Source organism: Erinaceus europaeus, chromosome 3, assembly GCF_950295315.1.
Source record: "Erinaceus europaeus chromosome 3, mEriEur2.1, whole genome shotgun sequence".
NCBI classification, from domain to species: domain Eukaryota; kingdom Metazoa; phylum Chordata; class Mammalia; order Eulipotyphla; family Erinaceidae; genus Erinaceus; species Erinaceus europaeus.
In genome coordinates, this window is record NC_080164.1 from 63,867,431 (window position 1) to 63,885,063 (window position 17,633).

The 17,633-nt window shown below is 46.5% G+C and overlaps 2 protein-coding genes across 4 annotated transcripts in view; one reads left to right on the forward strand and one right to left on the reverse strand.

The window, feature by feature from the left end:
- Nucleotides 1-9,243, reverse strand: part of USP39 (ubiquitin specific peptidase 39) — a 33,117-nt gene extending 23,874 nt beyond the window's left edge. For both annotated transcript variants that reach the window (XM_016191201.2, XM_007529866.3), the window contains exons 1-3: nt 8,925-9,243; nt 1,604-1,673; nt 156-250 (exon numbers count right to left, since the gene is read on the reverse strand). In XM_016191201.2, coding sequence (XP_016046687.1) covers nt 156-250; nt 1,604-1,673; nt 8,925-9,186 — 427 coding nt within the window. In that variant the 5' untranslated portion in view covers nt 9,187-9,243. The remainder of the gene's footprint in view (nt 1-155; nt 251-1,603; nt 1,674-8,924) is intronic.
- Nucleotides 9,244-13,045: 3,802 nt separating this feature from the next.
- On the forward strand, nt 13,046-17,022 carry C3H2orf68 (chromosome 3 C2orf68 homolog). Of its 2 annotated transcripts, XM_007529865.3 has the most exons (4): nt 13,046-13,268; nt 13,375-13,493; nt 14,313-14,464; nt 14,836-17,022. In XM_007529865.3, the coding sequence occupies exons 1-4, from the start codon at nt 13,162-13,164 to the stop codon at nt 14,956-14,958; spliced, it is 501 nt and encodes a 166-aa protein (XP_007529927.1). In that variant the 5' UTR covers nt 13,046-13,161; the 3' UTR covers nt 14,959-17,022. The 2 variants fall into 2 exon arrangements, with proteins under 2 accessions (XP_007529927.1, XP_016046700.1); XM_016191214.2 differs by lacking the exons at nt 14,313-14,464; nt 14,836-17,022 and having other exon boundaries at nt 13,375-14,147.
- The last annotated feature ends 611 nt before the right edge of the window (nt 17,023-17,633 follow it).

Below are 17,633 nucleotides of genomic sequence, written 5' to 3' on the forward strand. Positions count from 1 at the left end.
TTAAAAATAATTTCCATTTGCTGAGAACAAAATAAGGATTATTAGGCATGCTTCTTGACAGCATTTTAACTTCCATTTTAAAAAAATCTCTGTGGAATAAACCTGTGGCTTGCATTAATAACTTATTAAATTTATGACGTGTAACATTTATTTACCTTGAAAGTACTTGCCACACACCAAACAGGCATATGCATTTATATGGGAGAGAGAGATGGAACACAGTTTCTCAAAGTCAAAGTCAAGCACGCTCCTAAGGACGAATACAAAATAAAAATAATCAGTAGGGACAGATACTCAGGGAAGACAGTGTTGGCTCCACAATTCACATAACACACAGCATCCTTCAGTGAAAACTTCAATAACCACACATACACCAAAGGGAACATTAGTCCATGGAGACATATAGCATCTCCATCCACCAAACTCCAAAGAAGCATGAAGGTGTCTGTTGGTATGCTTCTAAATTCTGCTTCTAAGACCCCTTCTGTTTCACTGGTTTAATCTCCCCTGCTTAACACTGTATTCTATTTACATAACTACTGTTAACTAAGCACCGCCCTGCCTCCAGGGCATTGGTTTAATCCTCACTGTCTCCCCACCCCCTATCCTATGTACATCCTCTTCGGACCTGACTCTTCCGCCTCAGGAAATATAAGGACAGGATTGTGATTAGAGATAGCTTAGATTGCACTGCGTTCCACATGAATAAAGACTGAACTGTGTACCACTCAACCATGAGTCCCTGGTTGTCTCTCTCCCGCCCGCGAAGCTAGCCCGGCAGATGTCTTGACCAGACACAAAGCCAATGGTACTCTCTTTTCAGAATTTTCCTACTAGTAAAAAAACCTCCCATTTGAGTCACATAATCTGTTGGGAAAACTATAAGTAGGACTGAAATAGCACGTTCCACACAAACTTCAAATTAGAAAACAAGGAAAGATATAAATAGGATATGGTCTTTTATTTAACAATAATAATAATAAAAAAAAAACTGTGGTCTGGGAAGTGGCGCTTTCACTCTTTCTACACCTCTCTCTTAAAAAAAGAAACCCACTAGGGGGTCAGGCAGTAGTGCAGTGGGTTAAGCGCATGTGGCGCCAAGCGCAAGGACCTGCATAAGGATCCCGGTTCGAGCCTCTGGCTTCCCACCTGCAGGGGAGTCGCTTCACTGGCAGTGAAGCAGGTCTGCAGGTGTCTATCTTTCTCTCCCCCTCTCTGTCTTCCCCTTCTTTCTCCATTTCTCTCTGTCCTATCCAACAACGAATTGCGTCAACAAGGGCAATAATAATAATAATAATAACCACAACGAAGCTACAACAAGGGCAACAAAAGGGGGGGGAAAATGGCCTCCAGGAGCGGTGGATTCATGGTGCAGGCACCGAGCCCAGCAATAACCCTGGAGGGGAAAAAAAAAAAAAGAAGAAAACAGTAATGGCAACAAAAAGGAAAAAATAAATATAAATAACTATTTTTTTAAAAAGAAACCCACTTCCCTACCCACTGCACCACTTCCCAGGCCCAATAATTTAAGATGTCAGTTCAAAGAACTCTGCATAGATTCTGTTGTATTTTTTTCTGTCCTCAGAATTGCTATCCTGCTGACCTGTTAATGGTATCCAGGTATGGGCAATGGCGGCTCCTCCGGTCCTCAGAATCCACACGGCCATTCTTTGCTAAAGGAAAATCACAGGCTTTGAAAAATGGGAAACCTTGCAGACATACCATAGAAAGACAGGAGAGTGTATCCATGCATCAACAACTGTACTGTAAACCATTACTCAGTGTCAATAAAATGACTTGGAGAAGAAAAGATCAGTGAACCTATCCTACACTAAGGTTTTACCCTTACCTACCTGTACAAAGATATAAAAAACAGAAAATGGGAAAGGTAGGCTTGTGGCACAGAAGATAGAGCATTGCATTCTCAAACATGAGGCCAGAAGTTCAATCTCTGATACTGCGTGTGCCAGAGTAAGATTCTCTCTCTCTCTCTCTCTCTCTCTCTCTCTCTCTCTCTCCATTTCTCTTTCACTAATGAGTAAAGCTTAAAAAGTAAATACTGTGGTCTGGGAGATGGTGCAATGGATAAAGCACTGGACTCTCAAGTTTGAGGTCTTGAGTTCAATACCCGGCAGCACATATGCCAGAGTGATGTCTGATTCTCTCTCTCTCTCTCTCTCTCCTCCTATCTTTCTCATAATAAATAAAATCTTTTTTAAAAAAAGTAAATAATACTTTTTTAAAAACTGGGAAAGCTAGTCAGGGTGAGTTCCTAGATAGATAGATAGGTAGATTGGCAAAACCCAAAAGCCCTCTAAAGGAACAAGCTGTAAACTGGGAAACTATTTAAAAGACATAAACAGGAGCTAGGTGGTGACCCACCCAGTAGAACACACATGTTAGATAGTGCAAGGACCCCTGTTCAATGCCCAGGTCCCCACCTGCAGGGGTGAAGCTGCATGAGTGATGATGCGGTGCTGCAAGTGTCTGCCTGTCTGTCTGTCTCTATTTATCTCTCTTTCTTCCCAGAAAAGATTATTTTTTTATTCAAGTAACTGCAAACAGGGAATGGGGGGTTGGGAGGCAGGCTGGGACAAATAATGGCTACCTACCTATACCCTTCATGATCAAACAGATACCCCCTCCTCACTCTGCTGCAGCACCCTAGGGGCAGAGCCCCACCTTCCCTAGAACTGCAGTGGTCAGTGACACAACCCACTTTGCCTCTGCCCCTCCCCTCAAGAGGGTTTCTGCCGAGTGTCTCTATTTCTCTCTCCCTCTCTATTTCTATCTGTAACCAAAATAAAGAAAATGTTTAAAAATAAGACCAACAGTGGTCCGGAGGTGGCGTAGTGGATAAAGCATTGGATTCTCAACCATGAGGTCCCAAGTTAAATCCCCGGCAGCACATGTACCAGAATGATGTCTAGTTCTTTCTCTCTTCCTATCATTCTCATGAATAAGTAAATAAATTTTAAAAAATAATAAGATAGAGGGCTGGGTGGTAGCGCACCTGGTTGAACACACGTTACAATGCGCCGGGTTCAAGCCCCCAGTCCCCACCTGCAGGGGGAAAGCTTTGCAAGTGGTGAAGCAGTGCTGCAGGTGTCTCTCTCTCTCTCCCTCCCTCACCCTCTTCCCTCACTATTTCTGGCTGTCTCTATCCAATAAATAAAAATAATTAAAAAATTAAATAATAATAACAATGAATTTGTTTACAGATTACATAAACTTGATGCAACAGTAAGAAAGACAATGCAATGGAAATGAGGAATACAACCCACAAACATGAAAAGATGATCAATCTGATCAATAATCAAGTATATGAAGGGATAGGAGACAGGAAGTTCACTGGGTAGAATGCACACCTTACCATGCAAGAGGACCTAGATTTGAGCCCCAGCACCACATGGGAGCACCATGCATGACATGAAGGGAAGGAAGCACCATGAAGAGTGGAACGGTGTGGGGTCAGGTGGTAGCGCACCTGGTTGAGCACACAGGTTACAGTGTGCAAGGACCCAGGTTCAAGCCCCTGATCCCCACCTGTAGGGGAGAAGCTTCATGAATGGTGAAGCAGGGCTGCAGGTGTCTCTCTGTCTCTCTCCTTCTCTTTTCCCCCCTCCCCTCTCAATTTCTGGCTGGCTGTCTCTATCAAATAAAGACAATTAAAAAATTAAAAAAAAAAAAAGAGTGGAACAGTGCTAGTGTCACCTTTTCTCTCCCTCCCTCCATCTGAAATTAAAAACAAAAGACTTCCAGGAGCAGCAGAATCATACAGGTGTACAAGACCCCAGCTGGGTATAAGTACAAGGCCTCCCCTAGCATAATGGTTATACAAACAAACTTTCATGCCAGAGGCTACAAAGTCCCAGGTTCAATCCTCCACATCACTAGCTAGAGCCAAGCTTTGGTTAAAAAATAAAAATATGTGTGTGTGTGTGTGTGTGTGTGTGTGTGTGTGTATGAATTGCAAATTTCATTGCACAATGATAAACTATTTCAAACTTTGACTACCAGAAAGGAAAAATAAAATCTAAATATTCACAAGTGTTAGTGAGTAGCAGCCCATGGGGTGGGTAGCACAGTGGATAGATGGGGTTCTAGACTCACAAACATGAGGTTCAGAGTTCTAGCCCAGGCATAAAATGTGCAAGAGTGATCCTGGTTCTCTCTATAGTTCTCTCAAAAATAACTCTCTTTTTAAAAAGGGGGTGGGGGGCTGGGTGGTGGCACACCTGATTGAACACACGTTATAATGCTCAAGGACCCAGGTTCAAGCCGCCCATCCCCACCTGTAGGGGGAAAGCTTCACAAGTGGTGAAGCAGTGCTGCAGGTGACTTTCTATCTTCCCTTCCTCTCAATTTCTGGCTCAATTTCTATCCAATAAATAAAGATAATTTAAAAAATTTTAAGGGGGGGGCAGAGGGCTGGGCAGTGGTGCACCTGGCTGAGCACACATGTTACAATGTGTAAGGACCTGGGTTCAAGACCCTGGTCCTCACCTGCAAAGGGAAAGCTTCATGAGTGGTGAAGCAAGCTGGTTTCCGCCCAGGAAGATCTACCTGCGAACAAGCCCTGGCCCTCTCAACTTACATTGAAAATGGATTCCAGAAGAATTTAAAGACGGGTGCTGTCTTTGTTGATCTCACAGCAGCCTATGACACGGTCTGGCACCGTGGTCTCCTAGTCAAGATCTCAAGATGCCTGCCTCCATGGGTGGCCAACACTATATCGTTTCTTCTCCAAAACAGAAGATTCCGGGTGCATCTGGGTGACAAGTCTACCAGATGGAGACTTGTCTCAAGTGGCCTCCCCCAGGGCTCTGTTCTGGCTCCTATGCTATTTAATATTTACACCAATGACCTCCCAGAAACTTCTTCAAGGAAGTTCATCTATGCCGATGACATCTGCTGTGCAACTCAGGCATCCAAGTTCGATATCCTCGAGGAAACATTCACGAAAGACATGTCTCTGATATCTGATTACTGTAAAAAATGGCGACTAATCCCTAGTACTGCAAAAATGGTATCATCTGTTTTCCATCTACACCATGCCTCGGCCTCGCGTGAGCTTAATGTGCAGCTTGGCGATACGAGAATCCGGCATGAAGCCCAGCCAGTCTATCTTGGCATTACTCTCGATCGCACTCTGTCATTTTATGAACATCTCATAAAAACTGCAGCAAAGGTGGGCGCGAGGAATAACATCATTGTAAGACTGGCCAGCTCCTCATGGGGCGCAAGTGCTTCCACACTACGATCATCATCTCTGGCATTATGCTATTCCACTGCAGAATACTGTGCCCCAGTATGGTTCCGTAGCCCCCATGTCCACTTGGTCGATTCCAAATTATATTCCTCCATGAAGATAATTTCTGGAACCATCCATTCCACCCCGGTTCCATGGCTGCCAGTTCTTAGCAACATCACCCCGCCAGATATTCGTCGGGATGCGGCATCATCTAAGTTCATTTCCTACGTCTACGCTCAACCGGACCTGCCAATATACACAGATATCTTCGCCCACCCTGTCCAACGCTTGACGTCTCGTCACCCAATCTGGTCCCCTATGCCTACACTGAACTTCTCTGTTCCAGTCTCTTGGAAACAGAGTTGGCAGTCAGCTGAGGTAAAGAACAAACACCTCATCACAGACCCCTGCAAGCGTCAACCCGGCTTTGACCTAGCACGTTATGATTGGGCCCTCCTCAATCGCTATCGAACAGGCCATGGCCGGTGCGCCGCTATGTTCCATCGCTGGGGAGCCAGAGATGACCCGAACTGCCCCTGTGGCTCCAGACAGACTATGATCCACATAGTCAACGACTGCCACCTCTCCAGATTCAAAGGAGGTCTCGAAACTTTACATCAGGCTCAACCTGACGCTGTTGACTGGCTACGGAAGAAGGGCAAACGCTAGAAGAAGAAGGTATCTCTCTGTCTCTCTATCTCCCCCTTCCTCTCAATTTCTTAGGAAGGAAGGAAGGTAGGAATAAAGGAAGAAGGGAGGGAGGCAGGGAGAGTTACTGAGGGAGGGATAGGCAATGGTGCACCTGGATAAGCTCATATATAACAATACACAAAGATGGGGTTCAATCCCTTATTCCCACCTACAGGGGGCAGCTTCATGAGCAGTGAAGCAGTGCTGCAGGTGTCTCCCTCTACCTCCCCCTTCCCTCTTAATTTATCTCTGTCTCCGTCCAATAAATAATAAATAAAAGTTTTAAAAAGTGATAGTGATGGTTCAACAATTTGTTTGGCTTTGTATGTTAACTCTCTTTTCAGCCACCAGGTTCCAGATGCCAGCATGATGCCGACCAGACTTCCCTGGACTGACGACCCCACCAATGTGTCCTGGAGCTCCACTTGCCCAGAGACCCACCCCACTAGGGAAAGAGAGAAGCAGGCTGGGAGTATGGATTGACCTGTCAACCTCCATGTTCAGCACGGAAGCAATTACAGAAGCTAGACCTTCCACCTTCTGCATCACACAATGACCCTGGGTCCATACTCCCAGAGGGATAGAGAATGGGAAAGCTATCAGGGGAGGGGATAGGATATGGAGATCTGGGGGTGGGAACTGTGTGGAGTTGTACCCCTCCTATCCTACAGTTTTGTTAATGTCTCCTTTTTTTAATTAGTTAACTAGTTAATTAATTAAAAAGTGATGGTGAATGGGCATGTGTTATTTGTGAGAGTATAAACTGTTACAACCTCCAAGAGCACTGTACAAGAAAAACCAAAGGTGAAAATATGCAGCAGTCTCGCTCCTATTTGCATACTCTAGAGGAAGTTCTGCACACATGCGTTACTGAAAAGTATTTATAGCAGCAGGGTCAGCAAAACAGCTCACCTTGGAAGGATCAAACCCCACGACACAAAAGCAAGTTTTGGTGTTGTAGTGTCTTTCCCTCTCTCCCTCCATCTCAGTCTCATTCTGTCTGAAAAAGTCAGTCAGGGGGGGTGAAGCACCAGCAGTGACATGGCAAAGCAGTGAAGAGCCAAGTGATCTATTTAGCCAGCCCCATTTGCACTATTTTATTTATTTATTTACTTTCCCTTTTGTTGCCCTTGTTGTTTAACATTGTTGTGGTTATTATTGTTATTGATGTCATTGTTGTTGGATAGGACAGAGAGAAATGAAGAGAGGAGGGGAAGACAGAGAGGGGGAGAGAAAGATAGACACCTGCAGACCTGCTTCACCGCCTGTGAAGCGACTCCCCTGCAGGTGGAGAGCTGAGGGCTCAAACTGGGATTCTTAAGCCAATCCTTGTGCTTTGCACCACCTGCGCTTAACCCCCTGTGCCACCGTCCGACTCCCTCATTTGCACTTTATAAGGTGAAGACTGTCCATCTTAGTGTCTGTGACTTATTTCACTAGGAGGAAAAAAGGCAAAGAGTAGCAATAACTGGACTCCTAGTGTGTTTCAGAGATAACAATTTCTTTATCATAACTATGCAAAATATCCAAGAAATAATTTAACTTCCATACAGGAAGACCTAAGACTAAAACAACATTTAAGTAAAGATCAGTGAATACTCTGAAATTACTGAATAAATCTGTCAAACTATTTGTCAAATGCTTCCAATGAGTATAGCACTATTCTGAATTTTGTGTGTTATACAGAAATACATTAGGGCAGGAGCAGACAGCATAATGGTTATGCTAAGAGACTCTCATGAGGCTCTGAAGTCCCAGGTTCAATCCCTGCACCACTACAAGCCAAAGGGAATCAATGCTCTAGAAAAAAAAAGGCAGGGGTATACAGCATAATGGTAATGCAAAAGAGATTTTCATGCCTGAGGCTCCAAAGTTTCAGGTTTAATCCCCTGCACCACTATAAGTCAGAGCTTGAAAAGTGCTCTGTTAAAAATAATAATAAATAAAATAAAAACACAGAAATACATTAAATAGTAGGGATGTTAACACAATGGTAGCCTCTAGGATTAGCAAGTATGGTGTCCTGAGTTTGATCCCTAGCATCAAATGTGCCAGTGATGCTCTGGTCCTCCCTCTCTTTCATTAATAAATAAATTTCTGGGGGCTAGGGAGTAGTGCACTGGGTTAAGTGCACACAGTATGAAGCACAAGGACCCACCAAGGATCCCAGTTCAAGCCCCCAGCTCCCCACCTGCAGAGGGGTCACTTCCCAAGAGATGTAGCAGGTCTACAGGTGTCTATCTTTTTCTCCACTTATCTGTCTTCCCCACCTCTCTCAATTTCTCTCTGTCCTACCCAGCAACAATAGCAGCAGCAATAACAATAGAAAAATGATGGCGGGCTGGGGAGACAGCATATGGTTCAATCCCCTGCACGACCATAAACCAGAGTTGAGCAGTGCTCTGGTAAGAAAGTAAGGGGGGGGGGGGGAAGAAAAGGAAGAAAGAGGCGTAACTGGAATGGACTGGTGGAAATCCATTATAACTGGTAATCAACAAGTTGGAAGGGCAGAAGAGGCAGTTATTCCAGAAACGCCTCAAAGCACAGTGTCCAGGAAAAAAGAAGGGAAAGACGCAGCCACAGAAGGAAATGAGGCTCACAGGCTGTCCAGGGTCCATGAGAGCAGCAGTTATCTGACAGCCACTGGTCCAAGCGACAGTCCAAGGATCTCAGAAAGGAGGACTGACAGGCGCCCAAGTTCGGACGTGATTCCAAAGTAACAGCGAGACTCCCTGCCCAGGGGCTTTGCAGGTCACCCCTGGAAGATGATCACCACGGCGCCCGGAATGCCCTCGGCATTCGCTACAGGGAAGCCGCCGTTGTTACTACTGCTGTTGTTACAAACATCTAAGTTAAGTTTAACATCGTCAGTGGGCAGTGTAATGCTAAAGCTTAAGTTGTGGCCGGGTAGCCGCGCGGACTAGCAGGTAGCGTGTAGGCTGCTCCCCGGCAGGAAAGCAAGGTGCTGAGCCCCGCTCACCTCGCACCTCCCGCTCAGGCTCGGAGTCCTCGTCGGCCTCGCGCTCCCGCTTCACTCGCCCCGCGGGAACGACCGGCGCCAGGATCTCGCGAGCGCTCGTCGACTCGGCCTCGCGGTCCACGCGCACAGGGCTGCCCCGAGAGCTCGCCGCTTCGGTTTCCCGCTCTCGTTCCCGCTTGACGCGACCCGAGCTACTCCGTGACTCGGGTTCGCGCTTCCCGCGAGTGGATCCACGAGACTCCCTCCTGGATCGGCCAGACATTGCAACTACCGGCCGAGCCGCGTAGCGTCTGGTATCAGAAACGCCGGAGCGCGCAGCATGCAGCCAATCAGGAGCGATGTTATTATTCCTGCCCACTACGAGTCGCTGTTAGGGACAAACTTCTCGTGTTCCAAGCTAGCGTAGACCTGACACTGATTTGTGACCTTACTACCACCATCCCTACAAATTTCATTTATAAATTACACTTTCGGGGGCCAGGCGGTGGCGCACCTGGTTAAGCGTTTACATTACAGTACGCAAGGACCCGGGTTCAAGCCCCTGGTCCCCACCTGCAGGGGGAACGCTTCACAAGTGGAGAAGCAGGCTGCAGGTGCCATTGTCTCTCTCCTTTTCTATCTCCCTGTTCCCTCTCAATTTCTCTGTCTCTTTCCAATGATAAAACATTTTAAAATTTCTGTTTTCCACCATCCCTACAAATTTTTTTTTTTTTAAACCAGAGCACTGCTCAGCTCTGGCCTACGGTGGTGCAGTGGATTGAACCTGGGACTTTGGAACCTCAGGCATGGGAGTCTTTTTGCATAATCATTATGCTATCTACCCCTGCCCAACAAGTTCCATTTTCAAAAAGGCAGGACTTTTTTTTTAGATATTTATTTATTCGTAAAGAAGATAGGAAGAGAGAGAGAACCAGACATCACTCTGGTATATGTGCAGTCAGGGATTTGAACTCAGTACCTCACACTTCAGAGTCCAGTGCTTTATCCACTGCGCCACCTCCCGGACCACCAGAGGTAGGAATCTTTTATTGCCTGCGTAGTTTCTAGATAGAAAACTGTCTTTCAACTTCTATGAGTGAGATCATCCCATATTCAGAAGGTGGAGCAATGGATAAAGCATTGGGCTCTCAAGCATGAGGTGGAGAGTTCCATCTGATGCTCTGGTTCTCTCCTCACTCCCATAAATAAATAAATAAATATTCATTTATTCCCTTTTGTTGCCCTTGTTTTATTGTTGTAGTTATTATTGTTGTTGTTATTTATGTTGTTGTTGGATAGGACAGAGAGAAATGGAGAGAGGAGGGGAAGACAGAGAAGGGGAGAGAAAGATAGACTTGCAGACTTGCTTCACCGCTTGTGAAGCGACTCCCCTGCAGGTAGAGAGCCGGGGACTTGAACCCGGATCCTTACGCTGGTCCTTGAGCTTTGCGCCACGTGCGCTTAACCCGCTGCGCTACCGCACGACTCCCGAAATATTTTAAAACTAACAGAGAAAAGTGAGCAAAAGATTTATGAGCTAATAAAAATATATAATCATACACAAGATAATTAAGTCAATTACAAAGCTCTGATGAGAGGAACCTTCAAAAAAAAACCTCCTAGTATGCACCATACCAACCTACACTCCAGCTACTTCAATTGGCTCATAGTAACTCACCAGAAATCAAGTACATAAGAACAAGTTCAGTTCAGGAGTTCCACGTTCAAAGAAATAAACGATGTGACAAAAGTGTAGCAGGGGGAGGCAGAAGGCAAAAAAGTATAATGGTTATACAAAGCGGCACTCATGCCCTGAGACTCCAAAATCCAGGTTCAATACCCTACACAACCATAAACCAGAGCTTTAAAAAAAAAAAAAGGGGGGGGGAGTCGGGCGGTAGCAGAGCAGCGCATGTGGCAGGAAGCACAAGGACCAGCATAAGTATGATCCTGGTTCTCCACCTGGAGGGGAGTCGCTTTACAGGCAGTGAAGCAAATCTACAGGTGTCTATCTTTCTCTCCCCCTCTCTGTCTTCCGCTCTTATCTCCATTTCTCTCTGTCCTGTCCAACAACAATGACATCAATGACAACAACAATAACTACTACAACAATAAAAGCAACAAGGGTAACAAAAGGGAAAATAAATATTTTTAAAAAATTGTAAATGTTATTGAACTGGTGAAAATACTCCCTTCTCATAAATAAGCACAATACTTGAAATTGGACATGCCAAGATATTTCAAAAGCCCCAGATCCTCCCGAGGTGGAGTTTAGACATCAGGCTGGAAGACACAGTGGCAAGCAGGGAATCGGGACAACCGCAGAGCTCAAACTCCGGAGGGTAGGAAAGTTGTGCAAAAATCGGAACCCTGGCCCTCTCCTCACAACCTAGCTTGAGACAGGTGCTCTCAGGTATCTCCCTATGCTAGTGAGAAAAATCAAAGCACAGAAAGGTTCCCTGGTCCATCAGGTCATATAGCTGGTGATGGAATTCCACAGCATCCTACTACCAGAAAATGAACATGAAGTCTCCCCATAGAACGCTTAACAATGTAGCCTGTGTTTTATATTTCCCTGAATGTTTTTTAAAACTTTATTAACGAGAAAGATAGGAGGGGGGGGGGCTGGGTAGACAGAATAATGGTTCTGCAAAAGATTTTCATGCCTGAGGCTCGAAAGTTCCAGGTTCAATCCCCAGCACCACCATAAGCCAGAGCTGAGCAATGCTCTGGTAGTGTCTTTTTGTCATTAAAAGTAAACAAAAGGGGAGTCCATCGGTAGTGCAGCGGGTTAAGCACAAGTGGCGCAAGCGCAAGGACCAGCATAAGGATCCTGGTTCGAGCACCCAGCTCCCCACCGGCTCCCCAACTGCAGGGGAGTTGCTTCACAAGCGGTGAAGCAGGTCTGCAGGTGTCTTTCTCTCTCTCTGTCTTCCCCTCCTCTCTCCATTTCTCTCTGTCCTATCCAACTACAATGACATCAATAACAACAATAACTACAACAATAAAACAAGGGCAACAAAAGGGAAAATAAATATTAAAAAAGTAAACAAAGGGAGTCGGGCCGTAGTGCAGTGGGTTAAGCGCAAGGACCAGCGTTAGGATCCCGGTTCGAGCCCCCACCCCACCCCTCACCCCCCACCCCCCCCAACCCCGGCTCCCCACCTGCAGGGGAGTCACTTCACAAGTGGTGAAGCAGGTCTGTAGGTGTCTGTCTTTCTCTCCCCCTGTCTTCCCCTCCTCTCTCCATTTCTCTCTGTCCTATCCAACAACGACGACATCAATAATAACAATAACTACATCAATAAAACAACAAGGGCAACAAAAGGGAATATTTAAAAAGTAAACAAAATATTTTTTTTAAAAAGCGAGAGAAAGAACCAAATATCACTCTGGTACATGGGGATTGAACTTGGGACCTCGTGCTTGAGGGTCCAATGCTCTATCCACTGCACCACGTAGTGGACCACTGAATGTTATTTATCAATAGCAAGCCCAAACCTGTATTTTCTTTTTATTTATTTATTTCCTTTTTTGTTGTTGTTGCCCTTGTTGTTTATTGTTGTAGTTATTGATGTCCTCGTTGTTGGATAGGGCAGAGAGAAATGGAGAGAGGAGGGGAAGACAGAGAGGGGGTGAGAAAGACAGACACCAGTAGACCTGCTTCAACTACCTGTGAAGCGACTCCCCTACAGATGGAGAGCCTGGGGCTCGAACCGGGATCCTTCCGCTGGTCCTTGCGCTTTATGCCGCGTGTGCTTAACCGGCTGCGCTACCGCCCGACTTCCAAAAGCTGTATCTTCTATAGATAATGTGCCAAAGACAAGCAATGGAAGAGGGACCAGGCGGTGGCACACCTGGTTAAGCGCACACATTACAGTGCACAAGGATCCTGGTCGGTCACAAGTGGTGAAGCAGGGCTGCAGATGTCTCTCTAGCTCCCCCACCCCTCTCAATTTCTGCCTATCGAATAATAAATAAATAATATTAAAAAGAATAATAATATAAGAAAAAGGAGCAATGGCCAGAATCGAGAAGGAAATGGAAAGTACACCGCCTCTCCCGCTGCGCCCTGACCTCTGCGCGCAGCTGCGCTCTGCGGACCCGCCGTACCGAGGCGTGACGTCAGGACGCGACCGGAAGCCGAGCGTCACTCCACCCCGCCCCGCGCCGGCTCCTACGTGCACAGGTGGCGGCTGCTGCCCACTCTGCCGGTGGCGCCGTTGAGGCCGCGGCGGCTTTGCGCACTGAGTTCCGGATGGCAGCGGCACCAAATCCCAGATCGGGGGTCTGCTGCAAGCCTGGTGGGCGCCTGGACATGAGCCACGGTTTCGTACACCATATCCGACGGAACCAGCTTGCTCGGTATAGTCCCGCCCTGCCGCCGCCGCCGCCGCCGCCGCCGCCGCCGCCGCCCTGGCCGGGCCCGCCTGGGCCCGGCGATCCCTGACTCCCGCTCGGCTCCCCGCAGGGACGACTACGACAAGAAGGTGAAGCAGGCGGCTAAGGAGAAGACGAGGAGGCGGCACACGCCCGCGCCCACGCGCCCCCGAAAGCCCGACCTGCAGGTCTACCTGCCGCGACACCGAGGTGAGGCCGCCCGCCCCGACAGCGCGCCCCTGGCCTTCTGCCTCGACGTGCGCCCTTCTCTGTACGGAAAAAAGGCCACTTCCTGCCCCCTAGGCCTCAGTTCATCTGGTCCCTGCCCGGATCCTCCACCTCGACGCTCCCGGGTCTCTGCACAGCGATTCTCCCGAAGGACAGGGAGGGCTCACGAGCTCCACTTAAAACATCTCTATTCTGGGACATGCCTGGGAGCCGGCAGTTTGTTTGCCGGTTTACATGCCCTGCTTTGTATTCGTATTCCCAGTACCTCACAAAAGGAATGCCTGGCACAGCCAGGGGCACCCAGGACATAATTGTGGCGTAAAGCCCAAATCTACTAAAATGGCCTTTCCCCCTCAACTTCCCTGCAACCTAGAGAGCACAGTGATTAACATGAAGCAAATTCTGTTGAGCTTTTCGAGTGCATATCGCATCCCATAAGATGATTAAAAAAACAGGCAAAGCAAAGTAATTTGTGCCAGCACTCAGTGCTAATAATGCAGCACCTGCATTTGAACCCAGGTAGAGCTCTGTCCACTACCTTCAAATCCTACTTACTACACATGTGCGTTGTGTACCTATGTCAGATTGGACTGCTGGTCCCAAAAATGGTTACACGGATAAAACTCCCAATTAGTGTGTATGGCTCTCTCTCGCTCTCTCTCATATGCATACGCACACCCTTACCTTCAGTCAATAAGAAGACGTGGGCTTTCATTATTTTATATTTGCCTGTGTCAGCTCTGTGGACAGATGCTCCAGCAGCTTTCCCCTCTTCCTTCTCACTCTGGTTCATCCTTCCAGATGGTTCTACCCTCCAAAGCAACCCACACTGTGAGGAGTCCGGTGAAAGCAGCAGTAGTGGCAGCTCTGAGCCAGAGCCTTCTGGCCATCAGCTCTTCTGCTTAGAATATGAGGCAGACAGCGGAGAAGTCACATCAGTTATCGTCTATCAGGTATGCCTTGCGGAAACACCTGCAGCCTGAAGGTCCTGGGCCATGGGAGAAGTCACTACCAGACCCTATGCTGCTGTTTTCCTCAGGAACAGTGGGAATTGTCTGCTCCACATGGGAACATAGACTGCTGGGCAGTACTTTTAATCCCAGCTCATATTTGTCACACAGCAGTTCATTCTCAGTGGGCAAGAGGGGAGGGCTTGTGGCCCTAAATTGAGACTTACTGTTATAAGAGATAGCAGGGAAATGACAGGCACTGGCGACAACCTGTGAATCCAATGGATTCTGGGAGAGTATTGCCTAGGGGCGGGGCAGGTCCTTTTTCCAGAAGAGACCCAGCCCTGAGCTTCCTTGACTCTTCCTCCATGTAGGATGATGATCCAGGAAGGGTGAGTGAGGAGGTGTCAGCACACACACCTCTGGATCCATGCATGCAAGATGCCCTCAGATTGCGCATCAAGGAAGAGATTGCAAAGCGCCAGAGCAGACACTGACCATGCTGAAGGCATTCACTCCAGACTGAAATCACTGCCCTGAGTGCTCATCTCTGGCTTGAGAGTGCCACAACCAGTCTGAGCTGATCTTGAGACAACTCCCCAATCTCTCAGCTGCCACATCCACAGGGAAAGGGTGCTGCAGGGACTGTGCCTGGCTGCCTCCTTTGAAACCAGTCTTTCTTGTATGCCGATCCATTTGACCAGCTTATGGTCTGAAAATTTTTTAGAATTCTGTTTGACTACCTTGGTGTTTTGGAAGCAGAGGCTCCAGAGAGAGTTAAAGCTTACAAAGACTTAGGCCAGCAAGCTGCTTCCGGAGGTCATACACCATGGTACATGTGCCACTGCTATTCCTCCCAGTTCCATGAGTCATGCGTGTTATTTTAGTCTTCCTTTCTCCTGTGCTTCACACTTATATTTACATGTTTACATAGATCTCCTTTTCAACTCTTTTTCTTTTGTTCTTCCCTTCCTTCATCTTTTTTGTCTCAGAATCTATCAGTTCCACCCTACTCTCTACCTCCCAGTGTGACTGTGCACTTGCACCTGCTCAGGACTTTTGAGGTGGGCGGGGCTGCCTTCCTAAACGCTCAGTAATTCTGATGCCAATAAAGTGAAACAGCTTCATTGTTGAAGCCTACTTGCAAGAATGTATGTCTTCCCCTCCCATAGCTTGCAAGTTTCTCATGCTCCCCCATCCCCATTGCTTTGCACTGTCTAGATAACAAGATCTAGGAGATGATGGAACTAAATTGCAAGGATCTCTTATAAAACTGAATTGGTTAGAACTATAGAAGTGCAGCTTTTGGTCTTATCCCTACCTGTGAACAAACCTTCCTCTGCTCAGTCTAGAGAGGGGTTTTTCAAAACAGGTTTGAAATTGACTTTCCCAGTGTGATCTCTACATACAGAGAGAAATTCCACATCAACAAGAATTTACTATTTGGAGCCTTTGTTTCAGCAAAGACAAAGTGGAACAACAATCCAAAGGGAGTGATGGAACAAACCTCATCTGTTCTTCCCTTTCTCCATACTTTTTGCTATCCTACTTCCCACGAATACATAAAACAGATCCTTAGAACAAAGATTTCCATGGAATATCCCTGCTTTCACTCAAGTGAACATTTGGCCTAATTTAGAGCTAGGGTTAGGCTGAGGTCTAAGAAGTTTATAAGACATTCTATGCACTGAAATTCCACTTCAGTTTCCTAGCAGATGGGCCAGACCTCAGTGACTTGGTATTGGGATTTGAGTCATCCTGTGAGCAGTGAGATTTCTTGAAACCAAAGTCTTCTGCCCCAGGGATTTCTCCATATCAGAGTTTTTGGAGTCACTCTTGGTTTGTGCCCTAAGCCCCTGAAAATCTACCACCCTAGAATGGGGCAAGGCAGCTACATAAGCTGTATTATTAAAATGCACAAGCCATAGGTGGTTGTGCCAGAAGGGGAAACAAATGAAGTAAATAAGATGGAAGAGTCTGTGATGGTAGCAAAGACCAGATGACTGCAGACATAGAGTTGGTCTGTGGTTAAATGCCTTAAACTTAGCAGTTCTAAACTTAGTTCTGTTGTCAAAGGAAAAGGTGTGCCTTCCTCTTCCCACCTGGATTAGAAGTGCCTTTTGACTACATTAACTTTCTCTAGAGCCTTCTGCGTCAAGGAGGCTTTGCCATACTCCATCTCCAGTCTATAGCTCAGAAGACCAGTCACTTTATGAAGTCTTCCAGCTCTTCAGCTCATCTTCCGACTTGAACATAGGGTTTCACTGGAACTCTTGGGCTCCATCTGGAAATATTTGGGGGGGGGGTCATCATCTCATAGGTGGATGCCCTGTTTCCTGAATTTATTACAGTATTTAGAGAGCCAGAAGAAGAAGTTGAGTATGAAATTTTTGCCTTTGTTCCTGTTTTGAGGGAAGTGAAGTGTGTACCTATTGTATTTTTTTATGTGCTTGTCATATAATCCTCACACTCAGGTAAGCCTTATGGGAACTTGGTTATAAACTATTCTCTTGAAGCACTTTGCTTATTAAAAACATACAAACTATTTCTCACCCAAGAAAGCTCTCTAGTTCTTCATTTGTGCAGTATAATCATTTAAAAACTCTTAAGTCTGGTACCTAATGAGATGTCCTTCAGAGCACACCTATTAGCAGTGATGCTGCCAGTGCTTCAGGCCCGCCTGAAATGTATCTCTAGGGATGATAGTGCCACCTCTCTCACCTGGGGTTCAACATAGTACTATCCAATAGGGCTTTTTTTTTTTTTTTTTCCCTCCAGAGCACTGCTCAGCTCTGGCTTATGGTAGTACAGGGGATTGAACCCATCCAGTGTGTCAGACTGCCTCTAGGCAGTTTTCAAAGCTTGGTGCTTTGCCCTCAAGGAACATGTTCTAGAGCATTTCCTAGGTTCTAGAGATGACCCAAAGAAGATTGTTCCATACTGTGTTGTACTGTAGCAACAGTATTGGACTATCTGGAGCTTTCTAACAAGCTACTTTTGAGCCAACATGCAGCTGAGTAGGCATATTCTTGGCTAGCTAAAAAGTCTGGTATCGTGAGAGGCATATCATGAGATATCATTCAAAACAAAGTGGTCTTCATTTACTAAGAGTAAGCCTTGAATTTTAAATATGTGTTTCCTGGCCCACAATGGGTAATGTTACAATTTAAAA